Raw genomic sequence first — 17,276 nt, forward strand, 5'->3', positions numbered from 1 at the left:
AATTATTGCACGTATATTTCCGCAAAAATATCGTCTTAATTATCGTCAAGATTGCGATCTTGAAATAAATCGAGCAATAAGATCGCGAAACAACGAATATTATAGGAAAAATAGTACAGATAATCAATGATGAATATAATCATCAAGTGTTAATAATCAACACTCTTCTTCTAATAAAATATAGAGAAATATTTTACGCAGATCCATGTTGTACTTTTTTTTGATGTTGGTATGCATCGTGTCTTCCGTTTTGCGATGCAGTTATTCTCTCTCTTTTTTCCCGTTGTGCGCGACATTAAATACGAGGAAGAGAGAGAGAGAGAGAGAGAGAATCCGCACACGGATGCGCGCGCGCGCGCGATCGACACGTATTCAAGCAACACATACGGTCGCTCCTTCTATAAATAGATGCGTTTGCTGTTTTAATCTGCCCTGGGCCCGCGTTACGAGCAGACAAAGGGCGATATCGGCAACCAGAAAATCGTTGCGAAATGTAGCGCAGTGAGATACTGCCGTAACATTTTCTCGGATAGGAAAAAAACCCTATATAAGAAATAAAAGAATCAGGGGACCACCACAACTTTGCGCATGCGCATGTATGTAATGTAACACTGCGAAAGATATAGATTCCTGGTAAGGATAAACACGAGAGTACAAATATAGTTATTATTATTGGACTTTTATACCAAGAATAAAAACGTAATATTCTGTAATATTTACGATTAACAAAGCTACCTATTTGTCGCAAATATATTATCGGTCATTAACCACATTATATTATAAAATAACGATAAAATGTGCAATATACTATAAATCATAAAAATAAAAATCTGCAGAAGTCGTAAAACGTTTTGCAAACGTTATGATCATTTCTATATATTTCATGAGAGGGCATTGAACATCCGGAAATGAATTTCAGGGTTATGAGTACGATACTTGTTGAAGTTTTATACGAGGCACGATTATCGCGCTGCGAGCATCGAGGTTACTTTTTCCTACGGGTTGTTTTTCTCGAAGGAACGCGGTATAGTTTCAGCGGTCTTCACGGGTATGTAAAAATATTCATACCGCGGTTTCACGCGCAACCTGGTCGTTCGTTTACGATCTGTTTGTTTCACCGAAGCCAGTGGAACTTGCAATGGTTATTGCACAATGTTGCACAATTCTTGCTCATCCGCATCACAATAATGGTCCCACATACGTTAACGTAGCTCGACAATCACGGTATTCGAAAAGACTTTCTCCTTCAAGTTCATCTGTCGCGCGACCGAGACCGCCATATTTGTTTCTTTCTCACGCGTCTTCTCTTTCTTTAGTCTTCTCTAACTCGTCGTCGGACGTCAAGATCGCACGTGTCTTGGAAGGAACGCGCAATAAATGTGGATACGTTGTTTCTCGCCAATTTGCGATTCCTTCCAAACTCGACTCGACTTAATTCGCTGTATTCGACTTGAACCGTGCACACAGCGTGAATGAAACACTATTTCGAAGGCTTGCCAAATGGTGTGTTTATTTTAGACGATCGCTTTCGAAGCCCCTCGAGGTCCTTTAAAACTGTTTTCTTCGAACAGAAAGTTACTTTGTGAGACGGTACAATGTAATTGAACGTGATCTTTAAACTACCTCGTAATGATAGGTAGATAGACAGATTATTCTCGAGTATATCCGACATATTACTAAGATCTTTTGAGTGTTTTATTATATTTAAATCAGAACTTTTACACACGCCACACCATAATAATAATCCATCGTAAATTAATTCTAGGACACTATTTTTCCTAGTTTTTATAATCGACAAAAATTTTATCTCTTATAAATAATATCTAGAATTATCGATTATTAATCAAATAATAGATTAAAAAATAAAAAATATTTAATAATGAATTTTATAAGTGTTATGTTATACTAGGATTATACAAATTTTTTCTTATCAATCTTGTTTTTTTTTTTCTCTCTATGTTAAATATTATTCGTTTTCGTTTTTATCTTATCACAATTCTAATAAACAATAGGACAGTTTGTATGTTTTTTGAATCTATCGTAGTATATAATTCAATCAGATATTTCAACTGTTCCAAAGTTTTCTCAAGGTTCCTATTTATAAGGATACGTTGCCTAAGTCCAATGCCTAAGTTTAATGCCTGGATTTATTTGTTGGTGCAGGGAAATAGGAAATATAAGCTTAAGTTAGATACCAATGTCTTTCAAAATAAATCTCACAGCTGTTTCAACAACTTCTGTCTAATGACACTGCCATTTTAATTTAGTTGTAAACAAAAAAAACGGAATGTATGCTTAAGTGTGATGGATAGATTGTACGTATATTTATGATAAATTATAGTTAGAATGACAGTAATCACTACAATCTTCCTATGTAACAAAGTTACTATTATTATTATTTTTTTCTTTGGACAATAAAAAAGAAAAATTGAGAAAAATAATTTCATGCCATGCAGCATGGAAAATAAAAAAACAAAATCGTATAAATACTCAATAAAATCTGCAATGTGTAAGGTTACCTGCTGATAAAGCAGTTCCTGCGCGAGGATATTAGCAATGTCGACTGGATCCATGGCGGTGGCTGCCATAGCTCGAGGTATCGGTTATTTCGTTCAATTATTCGTTTCGTCGTCGAAAGAAATTATTAAAAAAAAAAAAAAAAAAATAAGATGTAAGAAAAATGACAAAGGGAAAGAAAAATTTTATAGGGAGCTTAGGAGATGGGATTGAAGGGAAAAAAGACGAGTGATCTCGTTTTTATGGGGTTATGAAGGATTTAGGGGGAGTTGATATAAGAAAAAAAGTAATTTCAGTCGATCGTTCGTTCGTGAGAGATCGTTCGGACGTCGGTGTACGCCTCCCCTCCCCTCTCTCTGCCTCTTTTTCTCCCTCTGCTTTTTTTACACTCTCGACTCTCCTCCCTCGTATTACACCGCTCTTTTTCTCACTTTTCGAAAGAGTTCGTCACCACTGCGTCCTCCACCGACGCCTCTCTTACACTGAGTCTCTCGATGCCGCTTTGCTCTTCGTGGCCATACGCGACGAGGAAACCTAATCTAAAAATAACCATCGAATTTCGAGTATGTGCGCTTGACAGAAAGAGACGACGAGAAAGAGCGAGGCAGAGGAGAAGAAGGTGGGAGAGATTTCCGCGCCCTTGTTTAATTTGCAATATGCTACACACTGTTGAACATTTTCATTATTTTTTTACACGTATCTTGATAATATTTCTTTCAAGAATTCAAGATTATATTACATTATTCGGCATAATTAGCTCGTTAGAAAAAAAAAAGAAAGAAAGATGATCCACAATAGTTCGGTTCTAGTGACCTAACAAAAGATTCCGCTATGAATACTCATCATTGAATTTCAAATATTTTCCCCCCTCGAATATCATATTTACGTTGGAAGCGTTTTATGCTTCGTGAAAGCGTTCGAAGGTAAACCTTTGGTAGTTAATGCAAGTGTGTAGCCAATGTTTATGACCGAACAGATAAGAAAGGGGTGCCTTTACGACTTTCTCCATTGTTCCCCGCTCGCCAACAGTGACATTCTTTTGAAATCGCGTAATGGTCCGAAGTTTCCTTCCACTTTGGCCGATTTATCTGCAACCGTCGCACAAGATTTATACTAATGCGTCGAAATCTTTGCTAACTGCAAAAATACGAATAGTATCGGTCCACTCTATCTTCGAAATCATTAACGATACAAGATATTTGCAAGATATTTTTAAAATACGAAAAATCAATTTTCGAATTGATCCTATTTTACAAATGAAATTAACCAAGTTTTGCAATATAAATAATGTAAAAAAATTTGAACAAACAATTATAATACTTTACGATGTTAACTTTTGCAAATGGAAAACAGAGTTGAAAGCAATTGCACCATCAATATAATCAAACACAAACTGATGCTTCGGGACAAAGTTCGTTTGCAAACAGTGGTTTTTCCCCAACATCCTCGAAATTCCCAATTGCGTGTCTGCCTGGAGGATCTTAATTAACCCGAGTTCTAAGTTTAAACACCTGTGGAGCATCGTTTGTCGTCGACGCCGGTTTCCCCGCGATTCCTCGTCTTGGAAACGAGCCAAGAGGTCTCTTCGTGGAACTCTCGACCGAACTGAGGAAGTATTTCGATCCTGGAAACCCCACGACGGATTCAAATCGACCGTTCCATCGAAATAATGACTTCGTCGATAATACGATCGCGGTAATTTGGATCTAAAATTTTCGAAAAATAAATTGCTTTCTTTATTGGAAAAATAAATGCAACACACACACACATGTTTCGTCGTTTATCATTCGAAATGTTTCCAGGATGTGGCTTCCTTATTGTATCGCGTATCATTAAAAACACGTTCGCGCAGCGCCACATAGTTTTTTCTTGTTTTTTATTGGAAATATACTTGCGCATACGATCACGTGATACGAGAACGTGAGCATGTCAGAACGGGCGTATACTCGTCTTTTCTGTCACGTTTTTACTGTCACATTTTTCTTAATGACGTTGGTCGAAATGGTGATTAGCGGTTACTGTTATGCGCTAAACAGGCCGATTAATTATTTAAAAGGAGTATTTTGACGTAACTTTTCCCACAACACGAGAAAAAGAGAGAGAGAGAGAGAGATAGAGGAAAGATGGATGACGATAATTAGAATATGCCACGAGGAAAACCTGTTCCCTTTTGCGTCATTCAGAAATAAGCGTATATCCCAGCCAAGCACGAAGTTATACTCGTGAACACGAGATGGACATTCAAAACCAGCTTATCTCCGCGACTTGATATGAAAACATGTGTGGCAGCCAGATTACAATAAACAATCTGCGGTGCTTTTACCGGGCAGTGGTGCTCGTGGAATTTTTAAACATCAAACACCATGTACCAGGCAGCACTATCCTTATTGTGTTACCCATAAATAAAAGTCATCGTGTAACGAAAACATATTCTTCCATAGTTGTTGTTTTTTCTTTAACAATAAGCGTATGAAAAACATCAGATTAGGACGATACCTTATTTCTATTTTATTTTACTTCAGAGATTACGATATTTCTGAACAATTAAACAAGAGATAATTTATATTAAAATGGATATATACACGCTCGCAGAAAATAAATATTTCCACGAAATTTGTGCAGGCCTTCGCTCTAACCTATTATCCATATTAATCTAACTGTGCCAACCCTCTCCTCGCATATCTCGATGCCTTCCCTTCCACCCACGCGTCAATTTCGAATTCCAGGAACTGTCGACATATTTCCCGACTGCGATAAGGACATAGGGGGCGTCTAATTAACGAGAAAGTAGTATATTCAACAAACATACGTTCGTTTTCATGAACCGTCCATTGTGTGTAAGAACGACGAAATTTGCATCGTAAGTTTCCGAGGGATGCGAAACCGCAATTCAATTTCAAAACAACTTTACGCGTCGGATCGAGCCGAGGACAAAGAGGAAAAACGATTTGACTTTGCATCAAGAAAATCGATCGAATCTGAAATTCATTTTACGTCTTCGCTATTACCGACTGATGATATCGATTTCGAAGTGGATAATTTCGGTTTACGTAATGAAATAAAGATCGACTGTAAAACAAGGCACAAGGTAAAACCATATCGCGTGTCTGATCGATCCCTGGAATTCGTTTTAAATTCTAATCTGCTCCCCTCCCCTCCAGATGTTGCGAACATTTTCCATTGGCTAATTAACAACGACGATTCTCGACGACCGAAGCGCTCTCGCACGTGGCGTTTCAAAACGAAAATGAATAAGATACACAAACGGTCGGAGCGGGCGGAGCAACGATTTTTCCACGAAAACCTTTTTGCGGAGGGCATTGAAATGTCAGGCCAAGATCATCGGAGCGCTCAACTCGGCTCCGTGGGCGATTCAAGGACTTTGCTCTCTCGGCCAAACAAATTGCGGCGACGATCGAACGATCGAACAATGTGGTTATTTTCCGTTGATAATTATATGTTTCGGCGGAAGAACAGATTTCTTCAACGTTACGTTGGATAACTAACGCAATCTAACGATTTCAAATTACCATTTTTTTTTTTTTTTCTTTTTTCTCTTCTAATCTCGTTGTTTCCATTCTCGTTATTCTACGACAAACGAGCAATAGGTAGAAACAATACAAAGCAACGCAAGCGGAATAATATACCGTTGATAATTCGTAGAGCAAATTCGTTCGTGGATGCAATTATCTAGAAAAATAATCATGCGCGTAAATAATGTTTTCCGATGATTGAGAATGTGTTCCAATTTCTAATCTTGTTTTAATCCAGTCAACAACTGGACCAACAATCGTGTAGTTTTCACGTAATTTAACGTCATTGTCGTGTTTTCTCCGTATATACATGCATGGATATGCTTTTTTTTTTTTTTTTTTTCATTCTACGTAGCTGTTCAACGACGGTTGTTATTGCATGGTAAATAATAACGCAATTATGTCGTTATGTCGGACCAAGAGGCGTTATCATGATATGAAACGAAAAAAAAAAAAAAAGGAAAAAAAAAAAGAAAAAAAAATTTCATACCGCTGCACGATAATGGGTCTCGAATAAGAAAGGAAATCATTTTTATTTTTTCAGCCACTCGAAAATATTAAACAAAAGCGTACCTCGTATTCATTATAAATATTATTCTCAACTTGTGTTTTTAAAATTGTCAATTTTATGTTTTAAAATTATTGCTATTTAAAATTAAAAATTTTTTAAATTTCATTTTTTTCATTCTCTAATTTAATCGCATAAAAAGATATAACAAATTATTAAATTGTTAATTAAAATTCTTTAAATCTCTCTGGAAATCAAGAGGATTAATTTCGTTCATAGAGGTTAGGAAATTTATTATCCTCGATATTCGAGTCGAATTACAATCTCCTTCTTTCCTTCAATTTCCCTCAGAAATGTAAAATAGCGGAATATTTCATAATCACTTATTCCACTCGCCTTGTTGTTTTTTACTTGTGGACTCGATACGAAAACAATAGTAATACTATGCAGAAATTACTTCAAGACTGAAAGCAAATTTATCGTCTATGCACGAATATTAAATTTTATTCCCACCAATTAACTAATAATTTGCAATTTAATTAAACGATATAATAATTTCCATATTCACGAATCAATAAAATTTAGGGATAGGAATCGCCAACATTGATTCACAATTGCATCATATTTGATTAATATGAATTCTGCAATTATAAGAATTATATTTGAAATCGTGAATTATACTTCGAATCACGTTCAAAGTTTCCACGATAGGAAAAAAAAAAAAAAAAAAAAAAGGAAAAGAATGATTTTGCGCAATGGAAAAATAACTAGAAGTTTCAATTTAACTGCAGGCAATAAAAAACTAGTAAAAAAAATGCACTCGTTTATTACGAGAAATATTCGTAATTTCCTTTTGACATATCCATCATTGACTACATTATTATTGAATTAGGAATTAGGAACATTAGAGGAAGTGAACGCTCGAAAGCATGATCCGGCGCAAACATCGATGCATCGTCAGCTTTGAACAAAGAACAAAGAATGTAAACACGATAACACGCGCCGATTGACTATGCGCATGACTTTCCCCGTTTGTTACACTTTTTTTTTTAACGTGGTGTGCTATACGTTACATAATGCGCAAGTTGATTTTCTAGGCGATAGGCCCTCACTAGTTTCTATCGAGAGAGAGAAAAAAAAAAAAAAAAAAAAAAAAACAATAAAATATGGAACGAGTCCTTTTATCATTTGTATTTCGCTCTCTTTGTTTCGCTTAAAACAATAAATATTTGCAATTGTTGAGAAATATTATGATGAATTAATCCACCATATATATATAATTGTTGTTATAATTTTATAAAGTACTTTAATGTGACAGTATAAAACGATGAAAATAAAAGCGCGTAAGATTGTTAAAACGACGTTTATGCATTATCCGATAATTACGAAAGGGAAACACGTACGGTATTTCCGGGAACATTATCGACTTGGGACGTCAAGGTTTTTAAGCCTTAACTAGCCGATTCGTGAAAGCTCATTTATACGTGGGAAGAGGCACGTGCACGAAGCTGACTCTGACGAGTCTAAAGTGCATCGAGTGAAAGAAAACAAAAAGCACAGACATCAGCTATCAGCTATCAGCTAAAGAACAAGATAACGATGCTATTAGGAAAGAAAATATCTAGCTACCGTTGTTTGTTCTATATCCGCGAAAAGAACAAATTCATTATATTTATGATTTTTTCCCTAGTGTTACTTAATTCTGAATATTTATTATATTCTGAATATTTATATATATCATAATCGTTTCGTATGTACATTTCATTAATAATAATATAGTGTTACGTTGCTAGTTACAACATATGCATAAAAGTTGAACAATAAAAAAAAATTGAATAATCGATACACGCTGGCAATAATTTTAAAAGAGTAAACTCACCTCGAATTGACTTTAACTTCTTGACTTTATGCCGAAGTTCACGAAAACTATGTATTAACTATGTATTAACTATAACAACACAGTCGATTAACTGAACGTATAATTACTTTGATATTTCCGTAAAATATCAATATGATTAGATTCAAGTTCGAGGAATTGCAAAGAGATTGAGGAAAAAACCAGCGATTACCTAAATCGTAGAAAAAAAAAGATAACGAGGAAAAGAGAGACGGAAACAATCACATCAGACGACCGCGCACAACGGCAGCCGTAGTGACACTGACAGTGCTTCTGTCATCGTGCTATCACCACATGGTCGCCAGCTCGGACTCGGCCTCGCCGCTTCGGCTATCTTCGGCCGTGCTCGATTCCTTTCTCGAGAGGATACAGTGTACACGCGAGAGAGACGAAGAAGAATCCTCGTGGATAAAAACACAGAAAAAGAGAGCAAACAGAAGGAAAAAGGATGCATTAGTTTGGGATAAGAGATGACTTCATTCCGGCCACCGAAACACGATCAAACCACCTTTTTTAACCACGAACGAATTGAAGAAATCTTTCAACTTTGCTAACCCATCAAGTTCGTAGGTTTTTTTTATAGAAGTTTCGAGGAAAACGTAACAGCTCAGAAATACTTGGAATTTTCGAGTACCTCCTAATAATATAATTTCGACGCGACAGATAATGTTTGATTATTGGAATCGTATCTTGCGCAACAGAGGTTTCTCTTAAGATGGAAATACATATATATATTTATCACGACCTGAATAAAATTGGGACAAATACGTATTCGACGATCTTTTCAAAAGATATAATATATTATTTATCGTAAGGATTAATAAATATTTATCAATACACATTTTTATCGCAGGCAAAAGATTTTAAGTTATTACAAACAACAAAAAAAGAATAACAGTATTTCTTTTTTTTTCTTGTCACACATTCTTTTCTCATCATGCTAAAAAAAGATTAGATTAATCAACATTAACAGAGTCTGCGAGCGATTCGCGATATTTGTATAAATGCATTCAAACACATATATATGCCTACGTATTACTAGCATTGGCGGGCATCTGATTACTAAATAGGCGCCAACTGCAAATGAGTCACAGGGATTCGATAGCACAGAATCATCGTACCAGGAAATTCGAAATCGAGCACGTGTCGTTGCGTCATCCATGAGAACCTCTTCCGGTTTGAAACACGACTTCACCGCATTCTTCCACGAATACAGAATATCGCGACAATTTTTGTCGATTGTTGGAAATGTTATCTTTCGATACTATCTTTGGACAGTTCGAAAGTCCTGTTCGAAAGTTTTGTTCGAAAGTCGTATAACGTGTGTGTGTTCCGGGAAATTTAACCGAAAGAGGTTAAGTATGATTTTTTTCATTACACAGAATTAAATATAATGATTTTTAGTAATCAATCGAATATATTAGAATTCTTATTAACTTTTATGTACTCGAATATTAGACGATAATTTCGAAATAACAATTTTCATTTTTGATAATTAAGAAAATTTGCTAATTTTTCGTGAATTATACACGTAAAAAAAATTACTAAATGTTAACCGCCATGAAACTATACTACTACGTCTTTCAGACCTCATTTAAGCCCGTCTCGTCGTAATCAGTCTCTCTTCAAACCAGCATCTAGGGCTCTTAATTGAAGTCTGGCCTTTCCTGAGCCTCGATTAACGATTACCATTGAGAACAGTGCTTCGTTGTTGGTCGCACGCCGCCTTTTCTACGAGTAACCCATACGCTCTACCTCTATTGCTTAAACAAACACGTTTAAACAGTCCTTTGAAACAATTCTGCACGTGAAAAGCAGTCGAAAAAATCTAGAGTCACATTTCTCACGCAACAACGCATGTCACTTGCTTCACTCGATTATATCGAAAAGAAATTTATTTCGAGATAGAAAAGGTATTTGAACGAGTTACGAAAAAACTTATATCCGATAAAACATATAATAATAGAATATTATTAATTATCAGGAAAGAATTTTTAAGCGAAAAGAATAGAACAGATGTTATTAAGTTTAATGATTTTAAGAAGTTCGTAAAGGAATAGCGGTGCGATATCTGCGCGCGTCGACGAAAGATATTGGAGTGGGGGAAATTGAATTCTGGCAGTTGTAACTCGGCATTCGTATAACTAAGATCGTCGCATTTATCGCGATATTATTTCAATATATATTTTATCATGTACCGTCATTTGTATTCAATACGAATTACTCGAAATATTAATATTTCATACACATATTACTAAATGATAATCAAAATGACCATCTTGATAAATTTGAAGTTGAAACAATCGAAGTTTCTGGAACACGAAAGAATCGCACTCAAAGCGTTTCTTCCACGTATAACCGACGCCATACGTCACGTTTATAACGCGACTCAAAAATACTTGAACTGGTCTGTCAGTAGTCGATAAAACGACATAGATAAGAACAAAGTGCTCTGACTAACCATTTTTAGCACCGAACTCGAAACAAAGCCGAAGGCAGTGGTGGTCCCTCGAATGGTTCTTGTACAGAGGTGAACGACACGAAGGAGAACGGGCTTCCCCAGGGTAATTTTAGAAATTCCTTGCACGTCATGGCCCTGTCCTCCTTCGTGTTCGCATTCACGTGGAATTGTAGTAGTCCTGCCGTCGATTGCTTCTTTCAAGGTACTCGTTGTAGGTCAGTGTTATTATCGATTGGTAATAAAATTGCCATAGATTCTTCTTACCTTTTATCCTATACATTCTGGCTATATCCGGTGTACTTCGTTCTTTATATCTTTACAAAGTTAAATGAGATGAGAAAAGATTGAAAAATTGGCACTGACAGAAATTTGAATCCTTTAAAGATTTATTGAATTTTAAGAAAATGTATGACAACATCAATAAAGTTATTTTATTGAAGAAATATTTTTATAAAATGAATTAAAACGTGAAAAAAATATAAATAAACTTGAAGCATTAGGTCTATTTTCAACAAATGTTAATTTCGTCTGTATCCGGCGATCGTATAATTAAGTTTTCCCGATTCAGAATCACTACTCTTGCGAAACGAATCTAGCCTCGAGGGTGTTTAATCACCTACTTTTTGCCTAAGATGACCGATTCAGATTTATCGATACGTAACTGCTGCTTTTGATGCAATCCAAACTATTCATTAAAAGAATAGTATCCTTATAAATAATAGAAATTTTAATTTTTGAGCAATAGTCTACAATTGTTTTAATAATCGCTACTGATGTTATCTATAATCGTATTTCAAAACAATTATATCAAATTATGAAACGAATTATGAAATTGCGTAGAATAAAATATTCTGAATATAGGTTCATATAACGAATAATCGATCTTTATTTAAACTAAAAATAAAATTATAAATGTTCTTTTTTATTAATAAAATTTAAATAACGAAATACTTGAAAATATCGATATTTTTTTCTCCGCACTATTGTTATCAGACTGAATCATTTCGGTATGAGTCATCATCTAAGAAAGTAGCGATCGTAATACTCTAATAAAAAAACTCTTGCTAACGGAGCGCAATAATAATTTTGTTCGGGTAATATTCATAAAGATTTCTTTTCTTATAAAATCGATAAATTTATATTCGATTATAAGTTTTACATCACTTCTTGTTTCTTATCTTATATTGATCGAGTCATCATCAATTTCCACGAAATTTATTAACCTTAATTCATCGAAAATCGAACATCACCCATGCTAAAATTTTCCAAAAAATTTCGTTGACGCCAACGAACTGAGTTCCCCATTCCCCTATTAAATTCTTGATACAATTCTCAAATCAATCATGTACAGAACTCTGAATAATCGAGCAAAAAAATCCCTAAATCCGCGATCACGCGAGAAATCGTTCGATAATTGCAAGGTTGCTCGACTGATCTGTAACTTTCGATTCTTAAACTTGATATTAAAAATTTCGTTAAACCAAGAAAGGAATAATTGTTCGAAAGAAAAACTAAAAGATATCGCTAATACGCCTAGATCACTGCTCGTATTACTATCTTTCTTTGCACACACCTCGACTCACCTTCCATTCGAGAAATGAAAAAGAAAAGAGACAAAGAATCCCGCAGAGAACTTCATCTCTGCCCATTCTCCCATCCTAAATCACTCACATAAAATGACCACTCACGTAAGCCGCTAATTCGCCAATCACTTTCACGTACACGACCCCTCCTCCCAAAAAATCGAAATGGTAGAGTTGCTCTCGTGCGTTTCGTCGTTATGGATTATCGAAGGACGTGATGGTGGTATATGAAGGGAGAAGAGGAGAGAGAGAGAGAGAGAGAGAGAAAAAGGAACACGAGCTGTTAAAAGAAAACGCTTCGAGGACAGAAGGGTCCGTGAATTCCTTAACAGTGACGCAATCGTTCAGGCATTTCCGACTCGTTGCACTTCGGTGTTCCCCGATGAGAAATACCTTCATAATCGCGGGCATAATGACGGTCTACGTGGGCCTCCACACGCGCCTCTTTCCCTATTCCCTTCTTCCTCCCTCTTAAACGCGCTCCAATTCTCGTGACCGATACTCTTTCCTTCTGCATTCTCACGCGAGAAAAAAAAAAACAGGGCAGGTAGTTACTTATAATGGGGCACGTTGCATTTTATTCGATAGATTTTTTAGATTGAAGTATAATTTTCTTTTTCTTTTTTTTTTTTTTTTTGATGAGTCATAATACATCACGCATCGTAGTGCTCTTTAATGTATTCGGCTACGAATAATTATAACGTAAAAAGGTATTCGTGAGGTATTCTTCTAGAGAATAATTTTGATTTCTTTTTTTTTTTTTTCTGTAATTTTTGAAAGCTTAAAAATATCAAACAAATTTTAGAAAAACGAAAAATAAGCAAAAATTTCGGCGATGTTAGTGGAAAAATATAGAATATGCGTTATAAGAAAAAACGAATAAAACTAAAGTCTAAACTTTTTCAGAATTTTAAGAAGCGTTTAAGAGTATGAGGAAAAATTTGAAAAAAGTGAGATGAAAAATAGATATTAAAATTTTCACAAATTTTTTTTACAAAATAACTAAAAGACGAAGCTAATTTCATTCAAGGCACAATGTTGAAACTTCTAACGCATTAGCCTATAATGAACTGCTTAATATGGTAAGGCTAATTTAAAAGTCACCCACGTTCTTTTTGTCCAGCCACACGACGGGACGGGTCTTCAAACTGCCACAGGTCATATAATAAGTATCACAAAATTGGATACTTACACACACGCCTCGTCCCACGTACGAGCAAAAGGTCCCAAAAAAAGGGCTGTATACAGGGTTCCATGACCTTTTAAACGAGCCAGCACCTTTTATAAGGGCGGGCATCACCGTGTGAATAGGTGGACCACTTTATCATAACCATCGGATGGGGGAAGAGTGGATGAAGAAGAAGAGGTCTTTTTGAATTATAACCGGCGTAACAACTCAGGAGCTTAGGAGGCCGACTCTTGAACCTGATTCCTCTTCGTTCAACACACCAAGACCACTTTCACGAGGAATGCAAGCTATGAATAAGACGACCTAACGTTTCTCTTTCATGCCACTCGGCCGGAAATCAATTTCAACGAGGATCACGAGAGATGGGTCCACGTGTTTTCTCAAACCTTTCTTCGTAATGTCTATTCTTCCTGGCAGACAGGCACGGCTTGGTATGTTAAATATTTTATGGAATCGGACGGATCTTGATGTGGAAACAATGGATTCGGAGCGTAAATCGTGAGCCTTTACGGCGATCGATACGATACGATTGTAGTCTCTTCGAAGGACAAGTGAATAAGGTATTGGAACCGACGATGGTATTATATCAATGTGACGAAGTTTGCCCAGATTGTTTAAAATGTGACAGTAAAATAATGTGACGGTATTATTAATCGAGAATTTCTTGTTTAATATAGGATAATCGCGAGATTACGTGGATTATTTTTAGAAACTTAAATATTTTAATTAGCAATGGATATTATAATATAGCTCTAATATAGTTTGTACAAGGAAATTTATGTTTTTTTTTTTAAAAAGTTGCGTACTCGACAAACGAAATTTTTATAATAAAATTACGATCCATCAAAATTCAAAATGAATGGTCACGATAAACCTTTTCTAACATTTTCTCAAAATGTTGATCAAAATTATCGTTAAAAAATATATTATACATTTATTTAAACCGTATCTGAAGTGGAATTTCTTACACGTACAGAAAAAAAAAACAATAATTACAACGATAGAAACCTGAAAATAGCATTAAGCAAATCTCAAACACTTCCATCTTAGTCACGTAATGTCTCGAGTCATTAATCAGTTTCATAGGAAGAAACGCTATCGTACTATGATAAAGAGAGAGAAATAAATAATCAAATAAAAATACAAGAAAGATCGAAATTACCTTTAATCTAACGTTATTGCGTCGATTTCGCAATCAGCCGAAGGGAAAAACGCCGACAACAGGTAGATATAAGAAGGTGGAGCATCGAGAAGACGTTGAAACCGAAGACATCCATTCGAGGCATTCTCGAGGGGAAAGTGTTAACGTATTGACGTCACTTCGTACGCAAGATATCTTTCCGTGGAATCGACCTCCTTTCGAGGTCGACCACACCGGATTACGGACTATCCCGCTATCCAATGGGAAAAAAAAGGGAGAGGGGAAAAATAAATAATGATAAAATATGATGTTACGAGCGTGGAGACTGTACGAAGTTGGCAAAGTTCGAGTTCTAAGTATTTAAAAGCAGATTGGGATAATTTGTTGCTACAATAGATACCGGCGGATCCACGTTACGAAATAAACCACGTTTTTTCGCTGCGTTGTATCGAAGACGTTTTCGCAATAACGACAATTCTACCACACGATTCTTTTCATCCGTTAATTTCGAAGGGGGAAAAAGAATTATCGAAGGTATTACGATATTGCCTGGATCTTTTCTCTTTCCACCGTTAGGTTTTCACTCGAAGCAAGGCATCTGGTAAAACGTTAATGAGTTTGTAATTGATCATCAATCTAAAAAAAAATCGTCCGGAATTTTGTGAAATTGGATATTTTGTAAGAATGGATTAAAATTTGTGTAATTACTATTCAGTCGTCGAAAAATTGAAGTATAATTAAGTATCATTTTTTAACCCGAATTAAAAATAACTAACTATATTTCAGAATATATATAGAAAAAAAAAAAAAAAAATCCATCTTCCAAAACTTCCTCGAATAATCATGGAGCTCAAACAAAACCAAGGAATAGATTAAAGTAAATTGAATTTCAAGCAAATTACACCTCTCAACGTCATCGCAATTCTTAAACCGACCGAATCCGGATTTGATTTTCCCGGTATCGGTAATAACTAAAAATAAGAAGAAAAAGAAGGAAAAAAAAAAATGGAATCTAGTTAGAGCAATTACAACAGACAGAGCAACACGCACGAGAGAGATCGAAACATGTGAACATTTTTCCTGGTACCGGATGTCTCGCGGGAGCATAATCGACATGTTTACGAGGCATCGCGAATAATAATGGCGGTCGATCTCGCGTGTCGCGGTACGCCGAGTTGCTCACGCGACACGTGCGCGGATTTTCATTCATAAATCGCTGGTTAAACTACGCGAGGCCCCGATGAATCATCATCAAGCGTAATACGCGACCGAGGGACTGAGGTAAGCCAGGCGAAAATAAAGACAACTTCCGTTTTTTTAACGCGTTTTCATGTTAATCTAGTATAGGCATGTATCCTTCGAAGATCATCGCAACGAAGGAACAAAGTGATTTTCCTTCCCGCGAGAAAAAAGGATGATCGAAGGATAATGGAAGGATGTCGATACAGAGAGCAATCGTAAGAATCCGTTCTTTCATTTGAAGCGAAAGTTAATCGATTAAATATGCGCGGAACAAATAAATTCCCTTTTTGCCTATGAGAAAAGGAAATGATGGAAAATTTTAGATACGACGAGAAATCTTGGCAAGTAATAAAAGTCTGTTTATTTTTGTAGGAATAAATTATTTAATTATTTGTGAAATCATTAGATTGAAGAATTTTCTAATCTAGTAAATAATGATTAAAATGTTAAAACTTCTATTTAATTGAAAGTAGGTAAATATAAGCGGGGATAATGATGAGATAAGAGTTATTAAAAATTTTATTGAATGTTGCGAGTTTTCATGTGAAAGCAATTGGAGTATATATTGTGCGCATGCTATAAAGAGAACAACAACGAAGAGAATATCGTCTTTCTTGAGAGGCTAAGAGGCAGGATGACACCTCTTGCCTTATGACCCGTTCATATTGCTCTTGCTAAACTTAACCCTGCCTTCGTTTAACTAAACCCTCTAATTGGTGGGTTAACGAGCGTTAACTCTGGGCTTCCTGTCAGATTTAACTGTTTTCCTTCGGTATCATGTGTGCAAAGAATGCTAAAATTTTATTAGAAGAAGCTTTTCTTTCTAAGACAATCTTCTTAAGTTCAATGAGTAAAATTGATGAATAAAAAAATGATCGAATAAAAAAAATTCAATGTTGATAGATAATAGAATAGAAAATATTATCTAAAAATTCTTTAAATTATTAGATATTTTTAAATACTTAAAAAATGTTTTCAAGAGATATTTCTATAATTACTTCTATCTATGTTAATAATAATAATTACATGTTAAAGCTTTTAAAATAATGAGTAGTTTGTCTAATGATAATAGTTTCAAATATTGATTTCTTAAAGATTATGGAGATTATACAAAAAAGGGATTAGTTAAATTTTACAAATTGATGTTGTGTTGTATCGAATAGGGTATTGTTGAAAGTCATTTTCGACTAATGGTTTAAGTTCGC

The 17,276-nt window shown here is 35.3% G+C and overlaps 1 protein-coding gene and 1 long non-coding RNA gene across 4 annotated transcripts in view; one reads left to right on the forward strand and one right to left on the reverse strand.

Moving 5' to 3' along the window:
• kay (transcription factor kayak) overlaps positions 1-17,276 on the reverse strand; it is a 30,767-nt gene that overhangs the window by 6,630 nt on the left and 6,861 nt on the right. The window contains exon 1 of one of the 3 annotated variants that reach the window (XM_086904905.1): positions 2,520-3,010. The exons of the other annotated variants lie outside the window; for them this stretch is intronic. Within the exon in view, the coding sequence (XP_086761031.1) occupies positions 2,520-2,588 (69 nt within the window). The 5' untranslated portion in view covers positions 2,589-3,010. Of the gene's footprint in view, positions 1-2,519; positions 3,011-17,276 lie in introns of those variants that run through there. 3 annotated transcript variants of the gene reach the window in all.
• Positions 10,572-14,458, forward strand: LOC147658157 (uncharacterized). The gene is made up of 2 exons (XR_015291185.1): positions 10,572-11,131; positions 13,623-14,458. It is a non-coding gene; the product is annotated as an uncharacterized LOC147658157 (long non-coding RNA).

The sequence above is a fragment of the Apis florea genome, unplaced genomic scaffold (assembly GCF_048593485.1).
Source record: "Apis florea isolate Af1SG1 unplaced genomic scaffold, ASM4859348v1 contig_2350_pilon, whole genome shotgun sequence".
NCBI classification, from domain to species: Eukaryota; Metazoa; Arthropoda; class Insecta; order Hymenoptera; family Apidae; genus Apis; species Apis florea.